Genomic DNA, 14792 nt, shown 5'->3' on the forward strand with positions numbered 1-14792 from the left:
TTAATCTTCAGAGTGAAAGATCTCTAACTATGTTTATCTTGAACTTTTACTCTACCTGTCTCAACACTGCCTTTAGAAAGGGTGGAAGGGAATAAGTCTGAAGCTGGAAAAGTTCTGAGGGCTCACATTCCGTCACGAAGGAGTTTACATCACTTCGGTATTCCACTGGGCAGACAAAGTACTGGTATTTGGATAACACATAGGCAGCCTGGTGTTCAAAACAAAACAAAACAAAAAACAAAGCAACAGTTCATGACACACTGACTAAATATATATCTTTTAAGGTATACATCAGAAGGGCCAGAGATAGAATGCCAGAATTTCTGTCTTAATATTTTGCTATGTATTTTCAAAGTTAAATGATCATAATTATCCTAGTAAAAGACTTAAAAGACCATTAGAAAAAAAGTTTTTTTGAAACCAATAAGATTGTAATCTCTGCATAATCACAATTATATGGTACAGAATAAAGAACTGAAGTATACTGCACAAAAGTTTATATTAATTTAATCAGCTAATAATTAACCAGTAATTCAACATTACATTGAAAATAGTACACAATACTACAGGTGAAAAACACCACTGTTCTTAGCCAGCCCAGAAAACTTTGACCAAATTATTTTTTCCCTGGCCACACCACTGCAATTTTTAAAACTAGATGTCCTCAGCCTTGGAAGTAAGATACATAAAATAAAATATCCTGTTATAAATTTAAATTGCTAGACAACAGCTTATTCTCTTTTTCTTGCAGCCATTCACCCTGTTATTCTGCTCGAGAATGATTAATAGAAATTCAAGACACTAGGAATGAATATAAACTGATTTTGCTTCCAAACAACCAGTTTATTTTATATATAAAATATATATTATATATATTATGTATATATAGTTTCTTATAGATGTGAAATTTCCTTCCCCATTATTTTGTCATGCTTATGAGGTAGCTCCTACTTTTCTTCCAATGATATGGCTATTCCTGTGGTATTTTTAAGATAGTCTTTGATAATAACAAATTCTTACACTATTTAACTTCATAATGTTTAATTATTCTCACTTTGTGATGTAAACACATTGGATGAGATTGGATCCTTTTGCATTCTTCTATCTGTCAATTATTATCTCATCAATATTCTACCACAAAAACATTGGAACAATTTTATCACATTTTATTAAAATTTTCATTGCAAATGAACTAAATTTATAAATTAAATGGAGGAATTCTGGTGGTTCCCCCATCCAGGATCATGGCACACTTCCATTTATTTGTATATTCACTCTCTCCATGCTTCATGTTGTTACTAGGTACTCTAGATTTGGATACAGAATGTAACTACAGCTGTCAGAAACAAGGAAAAATTAAGCTTCCTGACAGTACTTTTTTGTATATTTATCTTATATCCAGCTATGGTACTACACTCTCATTCTCACTGGACACCTTTTAATAAAAATCTAAATCCTATAACTGTAAACTAATTTGTAAAACATAAACAATAGCTATTTAACATGCTAAAAGCGAACATTAATAATTTATAGTTAACAGACTGTTTTTGCATGTTGGGTCCACAACAGTAACCACCCACTGAGCCAAGTGGCCACCATGTGTTTAAGAAGGCAGAGCTTTTCAACAGTATTTGCATACTCTGCTATTACTCAAGGCCACCACCACCTGTCCCAGTACTTGTGCCCCACACCTAAGGCAGAATAGCTGTTAGAAACTACCAAACACAACAGCACAACAGCATGGATGGCCATTAGAATTACCTGGGGGTGTTAATTGGCCTGGGATAAGGTTGAGACACAGATTTTGTTTAAGCTTCTCAGGTGATTCTATATGTAGCCAGGATAAGGGCTACTGAGGTACAGTACTGGTTCTTTTTAGTAGGTTTCAATAAATACATTATTAGCATTTTGTGGTTTAATTTTTCTAGGTTTAAAGTAGACTAATAAGCTTCATATCATATTTCAAAATGTATATAAAATAAAAATCTTAGTAATACTCACAATGAATCCAAACACAACTGTGGAAAAGAAACCACCAATGAATCCTTCCCACGTCTTTTTAGGAGACAACTAAAAAAGGGCAAATAAAATTAAAAAGCATTACTGCACTCACAAAACTCACATTATATATACATACAAACTCTGTTCAAGGAGTTTCCTCAATAACCTGTACATCTCTTCTTTCTTTTTCTCTTACTGGAATAGTTTAAAACCCTTTTTCCTTTTCTCTGATCTTGATTTACTACTGAAAATCTCTCTAATAATATTTAAACACATAGTAGACCCTCAAATATTTGACGCTGTGAATATGTGTTTGTTCATGTTAAATGACCTAAATTTGTTTTGTCTCTTAAAAGACTATAAACTCTATACTAAAATAACTGTCCCATGACTTTTATGCTAATTTAAAACCCGATAATAGTTGGTGTAAGTTCTTTGAATAAGAATGAGATATATTCGTTCCAAGTACACACAGTCAATATTGACCCGCTATTGGCCAAAAATAGAATGAGTACAACGAAACATGGACATTTTAGCACATATAATTTTCACATATTCCTAATATGCTATATAAACACAGACTTCCTTCTGATATGGCAAAATACTCCAGAACCCCAGATACTGTATTTGCTCAAGTATTCACATATCCTTCTCTTTTTTTTCACAACCTATGTCCATCTCCAAGAAGATAGGAACATGTACTTCAAAGAAGAGATATTGTTTGTGTTGGATTCAGGCTATTGCGGCCCAGTCAATGGACCATTCATGGAGAGAAATCCGGAAAAAAATCTAGAAGTTAGTGGTGTCGGGGCAGAAGGAAAAGATTCAGGAGTAGAAGGTGAAAGTTGTTGCCCAGGGGAGATAAAGAGATGTGTGGGGGGATTTGGTTATCAGGTCATTAATGAGGGACAGAAACCAAATATCAGAATGAAGTCTCTGGAGATTAAAATGAGTTATGGGTTAACCTATAGGAGCTCTTCACAGACTTCTTGTCCTGATATTCATAGAGCCCCAAACCAAATCAGTTGGCAGAAATCGTTTCCTGACAAATCTGACAACAATTCTGCCACAGAGAAAGGACAGACATACCTTCTCCTAGGGTAATTCACTATCACTGCCATGCAGGAGGAGCAGACTCAAATTCAAAAGTGCTGATTACTGTAAAGATAGCTTATCAAATTAAATTGATGCCTATCATATAGATTTAGGGGTTAATTGTTCAATTATCTAAGTATATTATACGACTAACCCAGCCTGATAAATTCACTGGAAGGCTGTGTTCAAAATCAGTTGCTAAGATTCTTCCACAGCTATAACAGCCTTTTTGAAGGCTTCTGATATGGTTTGGATCTGTGTCTCCACCCAAATGTCATGTCAACTTGTAATCCTCAGTGTCAGAGGTGGGGCCTGGTGGGAGGTGACTGGATCAGGGAAGCGGTTTCTAATGGTTAAGCACCATTCTCCTACTGCTGTCCCATGAGTTCTCATGATATCTGGTTGTCGAAAAGTTTGTGGCACCTCCTCACTCTCCCTCTTTCTCCTGCTCTGACCATGTAAGATGTGCCTGCTTCCCCTTCCACCAAGATTGTTAAGTTTCCTGAGGCCTCCCCAGCCATGCTTCCTGTACAGCCTGCAGAACCATGAGTGACTTAAAGCTCAGGCATTTCTTTATAGCAGTGTGAGAATGAACTAATACAGCTTCCCTAGCCGAAAAATTCTCAGTCTGGGTATAACTCTTGAATACATAAATCATGTGTTCTGGAGTAGCTTTAGAAACGTTTTAAAAATATACAGCTTGCTTACCAGTATCCTTATACAGCTCAGCCCAACGCTCTCTGTGTGCTGATGCTCTTAGCAGATGCTCTCTGTGAGCTCCTCCCCAAGAAGGGTAGAGTTTACAGAGGTTTTTGGAAGAACAGGCAGTCCACAAATTCCTCTGGTAATACAAAACTACCCTCATACCACTCTGAACAAACAGAAGGCTTTATATCTGAACAATTGTCTCAGTCCTTCCAAAACTGCCTTCATATAATAATATCAAAACAGCCAAGTAATAATATGTCTGTCAGAACATTATTAAAAACTTTGACCAATAATGTGAATTGTGTGAATCTTATCTGAAACTCCAACATGAAACGCTCTTTTAGGCCAGGTGTGGTGGCTCATGCCTGTAATCCCAGCACTTTGGGAGGTCAAGGTGGGCAGATCACTCGAGGTCAGGAGTTCTAGACCAGCCTGGCCAACATGGTGAAACCCTGTCTCTACTAAAAATACTAAAATTAGCCAGGCATAGTGGCAGACGCCTGTAATCCCAGATACTTGAGAGGCTGAGGCAGGAGAATCACTTGAAGCCAGGAGGTGGAGGTTGCAGTGAACCCAGATTGCACCACTGCACTCCAGCCTGGGTGACAGGGCGAGATTCTGTCTCCAAAAACAAATAAAAACAAAAAATAAAAATAAATAAGAGCTCTTTTAGAAGAAATCAGTTCTAGAAAATGATTTGATTTCCATGAAGAATTAGTTTATTTCTTCTCCCGAATGAGAACTATATAATTTAGTTCATTTCCTTCTTTACCTCCATTGCCCATAAATAGAACCAATTCCATAGCAAAACAACATGGCCTACTCAGGTGTATTTTCCTTTCCCTTTCATTATTATTTGTATTTTATTGTAGGGCCCCAAAATCTTTTGATATGAGTTTGGATATAAAAAGTCCCACAAATGGATATGAGGATGTGAAGGTGGTATTATATAATCTCTTTTAGAAAGTTTGGTAAAGAAGGGGACAGGTGAGGCTACAGGTTGAAGGGAGAGGAGAGTCAAGGAAAAGGCTTGTGTATAGGCCTGCTGGAAAGGAAGATGAAGAACTGCACCAATGGCCGAGAAAAAGAAGCCACAGAGCCGAGGGGCGGTGGCTCAGGCCTTTCATCCCAGTACTTTGGGGGGCTGGAATGGGCAGACAGCTTGAGCCCAGGAGTTTGAGACAAGCCCGAACAACATGGCAAGACTCTATCTCTACAAAAAATACAAAAATTAGCCGGGTGTGGTGGCATGAACCTGAAGCCCCAGCTACCCAGGAGGCTGAGGTGGGGGGATGGCTAGAGCCTAGGAGGTGGAAGCTTCAGTGAACCATGATAACACCACTGTACTCCAGCCTGGGTGGCAAAGCAAGGCCCCATCTCCTGAAAAGAAAAGAAGCCACATGAAGAAAGAAAAGAAAGACAGAAAGGAGGGAAGGAGGGAAGGAAGGAAAGAAGGAAGGAAGGACAACTGATGGAGTCATGCCCTTACTGAGGAGCCAACAGAAGAACCGATGAAGAACCCAGAAGGAAGTACTGAGAAATACGGCTTGCTGCTTTTGTACCATGCAGCTAAGGAAAATCAAAGCACCTCGGAAATAAAAGATGCACAACAGCACAAGTTGTTGGAAATGTCCTCCAGTGGCTAATCTTTAAGGTTATATAGTGGCTTGCTTATAAAATTTTTCCATTACCTTAATTAATGGAGTTCTCCCAAAAAAAAATCCAAAAAGGTAAGCAGTTATGTCATTGCAGATAACACTTGATATTGGAACAAGGAACCTGTTTTTTTTTAAAAAAAAAAAAAAAAAAAAGTCAGCAGGAAAAAGTTCACGTGAGTAAGTGGCAAATATTCGCACAGATTACGATTCATAATGAGGTATCAGAATAACCCTTTGGATTGCACTGCAGCCTAGCCAGAACATAACACTTGCCAAAACAGTAGAAATGAGAAATATCAACCAAATTTGCCCACTTACCAATTTAAACAGAGCAAAATCTAAAAATAAACTAACACGCTAGGAAAATACTGCTAAGGAAAATATTAAATTATTGATTTCTACAGTTATGGATGTTTTCATTTTAGCTTTATGAGGAACATGTTATAATAAAAAATAAAAGGCAGGCTGAAAGCTAATCTTAAGAAAACCAGCCTTTTAATATGAAAATGAGTCATTTCTTTAGACAGAGCATAACCTGATAAATTTATATCGAGTTCTTAATACATATTCTCAATTATTTTTAATTATATCTTAGCTTATGATTTCAGTAAACCCTACTGAATGTGCAGAACCTACTTACTTCAGTAACTGCCCCATCAATGAAAAGTCTGCATAATACATTAAAGACAATCTTAAAATGATTCCAATTACTTACACACACACATATACACACAGAGACACACAGACATACAGACACACCCACACCCTTGGTAAAAAGGCATAAAGCTGTCAAGGGAATACAATTTATCTTGACAAACCCCATCAACTGTAAAAGATTTTAATTAATGAGTTTTAAATGAGTGTAGGAAAAATATGGTCACTTTTTCTAAATCTTAAGCTTTTTCTCCATTCCAACTAATTTTTAAGTAATAAATTTTATGATTTTTACCTAACAAAAATGCATTCTGACTATGCAAGCCACTGCCATAGAGCAATTAACTTCTACAATCTGGAAACCCACTCCTACATAGGAGCAAAGGAAAAAACCTACCTACCTTTCACCTAGAAAAACATGCATTTCTTCACAGTAGTTACTAACAGGCAAAGTTTTATATTTTTTGGCATTCTATGTAAATAATATCTTAATAAATATTATATTTAAAGTCTATCTTTTGTGAAAAGTCACATTAGGATTTATTAACACCTGAAAATGTAATTAATTGTTTGGGTCTTTTATGGAAACTTCCTATATTTGGAACCTGAATAAGAATGGTATCCAGTTGTTAATGAAGCATTTTGTCTTTAGATGTCAAATAGTAAGCAAAACTCAGTAAGATAGTTTAATGGAATAGGAACAACAAACAGCATATTTTAGTAGAAATCTGCAAGACATTGTCCAATGTTAAAGAGCTATAAAAGTGCTAAGACATAATTATTAAGCAGCATAATTCTGTTGCCTTACCATATCATGCCTTCAAACAGATTTTGGATGACAAGGTGTGACTGAGTGACAGTTATCAATAAAGTGACATGAGTCCATGCGAACTGTTAATAGCCCAACAATACAAAAATTAGTGAACATAACTGATCAGTGCAGCTGAAGAAGCAACAGCGATTTTGAAACGCAAATTTCTACCATGACTTTTGGTCAAAATGCATACGTTAGAGTCATATAAAATAAACACCGTTAGTAAATTATGTTCCTTTTGTTGCCTACTGGAACCTTAAAATAATGAAAACATTTAACAGAGTAACCTTAATTTACATACAAATAGAATTCTAATAATAGATATAGTACTAAATTTTAAAACATATAAAACATAAACCATTATCTTGAATCATTAGATTTAAGTGATAATGAGAGATTTCTGTTGTTTTAGCATTTAAAGGGGAGCATTTTACTCTGGCTGCATTCTGCGGTTATTAAAAAATGCTAAAAATTCCTTTTCTTTCAGAGTTTATTATGGTAACTTTTTCCCATAAAGAGTTATTTCCAACTTTAAATTATTCAAACCAGCAGGGTTCAACTGCCCTTAAACTCTATCTTTCATACTTGAAGGGTGATCGCAACAGGTCTGTTCAATGACAGTATTCAATTGCAAATTTTTAAAGACCTTTGTGTTTTACCAATTCTAGCTAGCCTGAAAGATGGCCACTTTTAACACAATCAACAATATGGGTAGAATATAAACAAAAGAAGCCAAGGTTTCCATGTACTAGTCTTATAATTTTGATTGAAATTCATAAAATTACTTTTAAAAATTCTTAAAGAGTTTGATTTATTCTCCCCGGACCCCTGCCCTTGAGACAGGGTCTCACTCTGTCACCCAGGCTGGCGTGCAGTGGTGTGATCACAGCTCACTGCAGCCTTGACCTCTCAGGTTCAAGTGATCCTTCTGCCTCAGCCTCCCCAGTAGCTGGGACTACAGGTGCGTGCCACCATGCCCGTCTGATTTTCATACTTTTTGTAGAAATGGGGTTTTGCCATGTTGCCCAGACTGGTCTCAAACTCCTGGGCTCAAGGCATCTGCCTGCCTTGGCCTCCCAAAGTGTTGGGATCACAGGCATGAGCCATCGGTGCTTGGCCTTTTGATTTATTCTTAATAAACCTGTTTCCCATTTAAGCAACCATATTATAATGGTTGCTTTATTTTATTCGATTTTTATCTGCTTAAAAGATCCAATTCTCTTTTACCCTGATTGCTTAAAAATGCATAATTAATTTTTTTTCCAACAGATGCCATTTATATTTTCACTGGATATTCTATTACTTTTACTTGTCTTGTTTCTACATAAAATTCACTCAGAATTTTACTCTTCATGCTCAGATCCCCTGAAATAAGAACTATAAGAAACACAATTTCCCAGCAATTATGTTCAGCAGAATGTCTTAATGGAGAAAAGCTAAGCATAAAGAACAGAAAATATATTCCAAGTCCAAAATAAGCCTATTACATGAATTTACAGATCTGAATACTACATTGCATTGCACAGTCTTACTAGCTACAGTTTAAGAAAATAAGAAAAGTTCATATGTAAAGTGATACATTTCTTAAGACAGGCTTTGGTACATTGAACAAAATATCTTATGCCAGAAAGAATTACACAATTCTATGACTAACCATGACCACCAAGATCATACATGCTCTGCTGCTTTATGCTCACGCCAAGTGCAAGTAAACATAGTTACTTTCATAGAACAATATGACAGATGCTTCCCAGACTTCGTAACTGTCCAGGAGTAAGAAATTCTTCAAATTTCTACATATTTAAGGAACCCAAAAACTTTAATTTTATACCATTTGAAATTATTCAAAGAAAAAGTTCTCAGTAAACTTTGAAAACAGTTAAAATTTAAAAATCCTCACAAACTGCTCAACTTTAATAGTTTACATTTAATGATCATCTGAAATCCAAATATCCCTCACATTCATGCAAAACAACAGCTAGTAGATTAGACTGTATCTTCTCACTACAGAAAAAAAAAGTTAAGGGTTTTTATCACAGATAATGACTAAGGAATAATAGTTAATACACACCATATAAAACTGCAGACGATAATGTTTCTTCACCAAACTGAGTACAAACATGCAGAAACCTGTTCAAGAACAAAAAACACGTGCTCGTAGTACAATTTGGTACAAAGGGTTAAGATTCCCTGAGCCCAAATAAACCAATGTCCTATATCACAGCTACGCGTATTTTAGCCACTTACTCAGATGCCATCTCTCCTACTATCTTATATTAAGCATTTTAAGTAAGTTTTTTGAGGGAAACAATCTTGTACTCTCCAAAGTGCCTAATATATATTCCGTGGCACAAATTCAATAAACATCCTCTGCATTAATTTAATTAATTAATCCCTTGTTAATATGTGGGCATGGAAAACAGATCTTAAATTTAAATTAAATAGTATTTATTTGCTATAACAATGCATCAAGTATATGTACAGAATGTTTTCAATCTCTACATAATAGAAAAATGAATAATAACTATTATAGCAGCTGAAGTCTGTTGAATGCTTACTATTTCTAGGCTCTTATCTAAGCATTTAATCATTAATGATAATTAATCCTTTATTATCAATCCTTTCCAAATCCCTATAACATACTCATTATTAGCTCCATTTTACAGATGAGGAAAAATGCAAAAAAGGCTTTATTAATTTACTGAAGATCACAGGGCTAGAAAATAAACACTCAAATACTATTGACCCCTAAGAGTCCCATGGTTCCATAAACCAAAATCAGCAAAATTCAGGTTAAGAGCAATTTGCAATTTCTCAAAAGCACACAATAATTATAGTAAAATGTAATACTCTTAATAATGCAAAGATTTACAAACAGTATTTGTATTTATGTTTACATTTTACAAATTTATTACAATGAAAATTTATTAAATTCTAATCAATTAAGTGAAATCTAATAATCACACACTAAAATAATGGGAGGCAATATGAATCACTTCTTGCCAAAAATACCAGTAAACTTCTAAAGATAGGTTTATTTTACAGAGGTGGATATCGAAAAATACATAAACCAAATTTAATTTCAGATAAACGGCTATGTATGCATTCTATTCTGCAACATCTCTTTTTTCTTTTTTGAGTCAAGGTATCGCTCTGTGGCCCAGCCTGGAGTGCAATGGCACAATCACAGCTCACTGCAGCCTTGAACTCCTGGCCTCAAGTGATCCTCCCACCTTGGCCTCCCAAAGTATCAAGATTACAAGTGTGAGCCACTGTACCTAGCCTCTGCAGTATCTTTAAAGAGTGAGTTCTCCAAGAGAGAAATTGAATTTTCAGTTGATCAATTCTACATAAAATAAATACTAGACTTTGTACATCCAAGTTATACTTACCAAGGCAATTCTACCAGTAGAGTAAACAAGGGTACTACTACTCTTACCAAGCAAAGAATTCAACAGCAGCTGCCTTTCACTACTTTCGATGATCAATTTGAAATGTCAAAGCAGAAAGGACCATGACAAAATGAAGAGAACGAATACTGAGCCCCATCTCACCTCCTATTTGTCATCTATGAGGTAATCCAACTAACTGGCCTGCACAAGCAATATGGACACATTTTCTGAGTGGAGGCACAAATGAAAGCCAATATGTCACTTTATTGAGAGAAAGAAGAAAAGAGGGAAAGAATGAGAGAGAGAGATACTAAAACATGAAATTAATGGCATCAAAATTGCCAATTGTATAAAAGATTCCTTTAAAAATTCCTGCTTTTGAGTTGTTCTTCTACAGCAGATAAACTTATCTTGAAGCTCAAGTAATGACTTCTATGCTGTTTTGTGCCACTGATCCATAGTTAAAGGTGAACGTGGACTGGACTCAGTTCAAAGGCCAATGGGTAAGGGCAAAGCAGAGACACAAGACAGGAACAGTGTTTTCTGTCCAAACAGACCCCTTGACTCTCCCAGCACAGTCTTGGGAACTTCCCAATATCATTAACTATAAATTATCTATTCACAAATACTACTCCAAAATATATGATTTTCTCTTTCTTGAAATTATAACACCATTCACCCTTACTTACATTTCTTCAAACACAATTACCGGTAGAATCATTTAACATTTTCCTAATGGACATTTTATCCAGGACAACCTTGGCAACTCACGTTTACCTGATCCAGTTTTGCCTATGTGATAGAATTGTCTGACTCCTAGATACAGTAAGGTAATATAGTTCTCTGACTTGGAGGAAGGGGGAGGTATACAGTGTTTTCCTAGCATAGCTAAGGCTAACTATAGTCATCTCTCATTATCCCTGGGTGATTGGCTGCAGGATCCCCAAAGGACAAAAATCCATGGATGCTCAAGTCTCTTCTATAAAATGCTATAGTATTTGCATCTAACCTACTTACATCCTCCTGTGCATCTTAAATCATTTCTACATTACTTATAATTCCTAATACAATGTAAATTCTATATAAATAGTTGTTAGACTGTATTTTTCAGGGAATGATGACAAGAAACAAGTCTATACATGTTCAGTAAAGACACAATTATCCATTGTGTTGCTTTTTTTTTTCCCAGAATATTTGCGATCCACAGTTGGTTGACTCCAGGGATGCAAAACCCATAGATATAGGAGGGCCAACTGTACTAATTTTTAGAGAAAAACATTGTAAAAAAGAAACATATGAACTTAATCTTTCTCATTCACAACTATATGGACATATTAACATTTTATGTTTCAATACTTAAAAATATATTTATATTTTAATAAATCTGTGGAAAGGATCACTTTTTGTACACTTGGATCCATAGTTTCATTTTTTTCCCCTGATTGTTAACAAAGAATGCTTGCATGACTATTTCTTTTTTTTTTTTTTTTTTGGAGACAGAGTCTCACTCTGTCGCCCAGGCTGGAGTGCAGTGGCGCGATCTAGGCTCACAGCAAGCTCCGCCTCCCAGGTTCACGCCATTCTCCTGCCTCAGTCTCCTGAGTAGCTGGGACTACAGGTGCCTGCCAGCAAGTCTGGCTAATTTTTTGTATTTTTAGTAGAGACAGAGTTTCACCGTGTTAGCCAGGATGGTCTCGATCTCCTGACCTTGTGATCCGCCTGCCTCGGCCTCCCAAAGTGCTGGGATTACAGGTGTGAGCCACTGCGCCCGGCCTGTATATTTCTAAATTAAAATCACAGAATGTGTTATAGTACTATAAATAAAAGTACTGAAAAGGCATCCTAATATATAGTTCTTTATATAGAAGTTATACTTATTATTTATCTACATAGTATTGTGCCTGGTGTTCTCAATACAAAGATACGTATATCTCGTTGCCCAGCAACAAAGAGTTCTCCAGCGATTAAGCAGAACCAGTTACCCAACAAACTAAAGAGAGGTATATCCCAAAAGAACAAGAGGCGAGGCGTGGTGGCTCATGCCTGTAATCCCAGCACTTTGGGAGGCCGAGGCGGGTGGATCACGAGGTCAGGAGATCGAGGCCATCCTGGCTAACAGTGTGAAACCCCGTCTCTACTAAAAAATACAAAACAAAATTAGCCGGGTGTGGTGGCGGGTGCCTGTAGTCCCGCCTACTGGGGAAGCTGAGGCAGGAGAATGGCGTGAACCCAGGAGGCAGAGCTTGCAGTGAGCCGAGATCGCGCCACTGCACTCCAGCCTGGGCGACACAGCGAGACTCCGTCTCAAAAAAAAAAAAAAAAAAAAAAAAACAAGAGAATCCAGGTGCAGTGTCCTATGCCTTTAATCCCAACACCCTGGGAGGCCAAGGAAGGAGGACGGCTTGAGGCCATGAGTTCAAGACCAGCCTGTGCAACACAGCAGGATCCTGTCTCTATGAAATAAAAGTAAAAATTACCTGGGCAGGACGGCACATACCTACAGTCCCAGCTACTTGGGAGGCTGAGGCTGGAGGATCACTTGAGCCCAGGAGTTTAAGACTGCAGTGAGCTATGATCAAGCTACTATACTCCATCCAGCCTGGACCACAGAGCAAGTCACCATCTCTTAAAAAATTTATTTAAAAAAGAAAAAGAGGATGAAGATTTTTAAGGGGGTCAGGAAAAGTAAAGGAAAAAACACAAGATACTGAAAAGCCCAACAGATGAGACAGAGGGAATTTCAGAAAAATAGATAAAAAATATTTATTAAGCACCTTTGATATGCCAGAAACAAGATGCAAAAATGAATAAGATAGGCACTGCCATTCAGGAGCTCTTACTCTTGTTGAAGACACCGAAAACAAATGAAAATAAAGTTGTTTTTTAAATTTACCATTGATGATTAGTCAAAATTTAGTAAACATATAGCCCTTAATTCAAAAAACAGACAGTAGGATGGGCCCAAGATTGAATACTAGAGCTTCCGACTCATCCTCCATTCTTTCACTTGGTTATATTCTTCATTATACTTGCCTAAACCATCAAAACTTTCTAGCATCAAATTAAAAAAGCATTGTGTGCCTTTATTCAGACACCAGGCTACAACTGAGTTGTTCTGAAAAAGTTTTAAACGAATATGCATTGTAGAGATTACCATACAAACCAATCATCATATTGGTTAAACATTTTAAAAAGTTTTCTATTAATCTGAATGGTTAGTCTAAGGTTTAGAACCAGGACTAGCATGTATATAGAGTTTAGTAGTCTTTAATTCAGAAATTTTAAGTAGTTTTGGAGACACAGTCTTTTGTGAATTATTTGTGACATTTTTCTAAAGATTTCATTAATATCCTCTGATATAAAAGAAACTCAGGATGTTTGGGGAAAATATCTTAATTATGCATTAATATTGGCTATAACTTAGTTTTGTATGTCCATCAATTTTCTTGAACTGAAAGCATTACATTCAAGTCATATTATCTCCCTAAGAATTTTAAAGAAATCAAAATAGCTATGCATGCACAAATACAAGCAAAAAATAATTTATTAAACGTAATATGCACATCACTATAGTTGAATAAAGAAATGTAAGGTGATGATATTAAGGGTCAAATACCTTAAGTTTGTCGACATATCACTGCTAACCATGTAATTGCATGACATGAGGGGTCAGAATTGGAGATACCTATATTTTATTTAAATAAAATTCAATGTCAATGAAGTAGTTTGAACTGTCTCTGCTTTTTAAATCTGGTAAGACATACATTTTCTGAAGTCACTTGACCACTATAATAGAACTAAAATTTTCACAGGGCCCTTGGAATATTGTTTAACAAAAAGACTTCCAAAGATATCCACAGCATAATTTGAAAGAAAGGTACAAATATCTCAATGTTAGCACACTCTCTGTTTCCATAGTCCTGTTTCAAAGCTTAACTCCATTTGCTGGACTACGCTCACAAATGTTGCTAAGCACTTCAAAAGTAGCCACTAAGGCCTCAAGACTCAGCAAACAAAACACTGATACTAAGAAAATATCATTAAGAAGCACTGTGTGTGGATGTGCATGTTCTCAGCCTTTTAATCCTTTATCCAACAAATACAGAGTCGGACCCTCTGCACTGCGCTCTGGGAATTAAACGAACAAGAGAGGTACACCATGGGTACTTTTGGTCTAACCGAGCCATTTTTAGGCCACCCTTAAAATGATAATAGACATATAGTATTCAAGTATTCTATGCCTGTTTTATACTGGAAGTTACACCATTTAACTGAGTAGCTCCTAGCTTACTATGAGGCTGCATTTTTAAAGTATACCTATAGAGCGGGGCATGGTAATACACGCCTGTAATCCCAGCTACCCAGGAATCTGAGGCAGAAAGGTAAGTTGAGTCCAGGAATTCAAGACCAGCCTGGGAAAACAGTGACATCCTATCTCAAAATAACAAACAAAAAGTACATTTGTGTGAC

The 14792-nt window shown here is 36.3% G+C and overlaps 1 protein-coding gene across 1 annotated transcript in view; it reads right to left on the bottom strand.

Annotated features, from left to right (window-relative positions):
• The window catches only part of CDS1 (CDP-diacylglycerol synthase 1), a 74104-nt gene that overhangs the window by 10291 nt on the left and 49021 nt on the right, over positions 1-14792 (bottom strand). Inside the window, exons 6-10 of the mRNA XM_025386586.1 lie at positions 9002-9060; positions 6925-7007; positions 5496-5583; positions 2002-2070; positions 56-208 (exon numbers count right to left, since the gene is read on the bottom strand). Of these exons, the coding sequence (XP_025242371.1) occupies positions 56-208; positions 2002-2070; positions 5496-5583; positions 6925-7007; positions 9002-9060 (452 nt within the window). The remainder of the gene's footprint in view (positions 1-55; positions 209-2001; positions 2071-5495; positions 5584-6924; positions 7008-9001; positions 9061-14792) is intronic.

The sequence above is a fragment of the Theropithecus gelada genome, chromosome 5 (assembly GCF_003255815.1).
Source record: "Theropithecus gelada isolate Dixy chromosome 5, Tgel_1.0, whole genome shotgun sequence".
Taxonomy (NCBI): domain Eukaryota; kingdom Metazoa; phylum Chordata; class Mammalia; order Primates; family Cercopithecidae; genus Theropithecus; species Theropithecus gelada.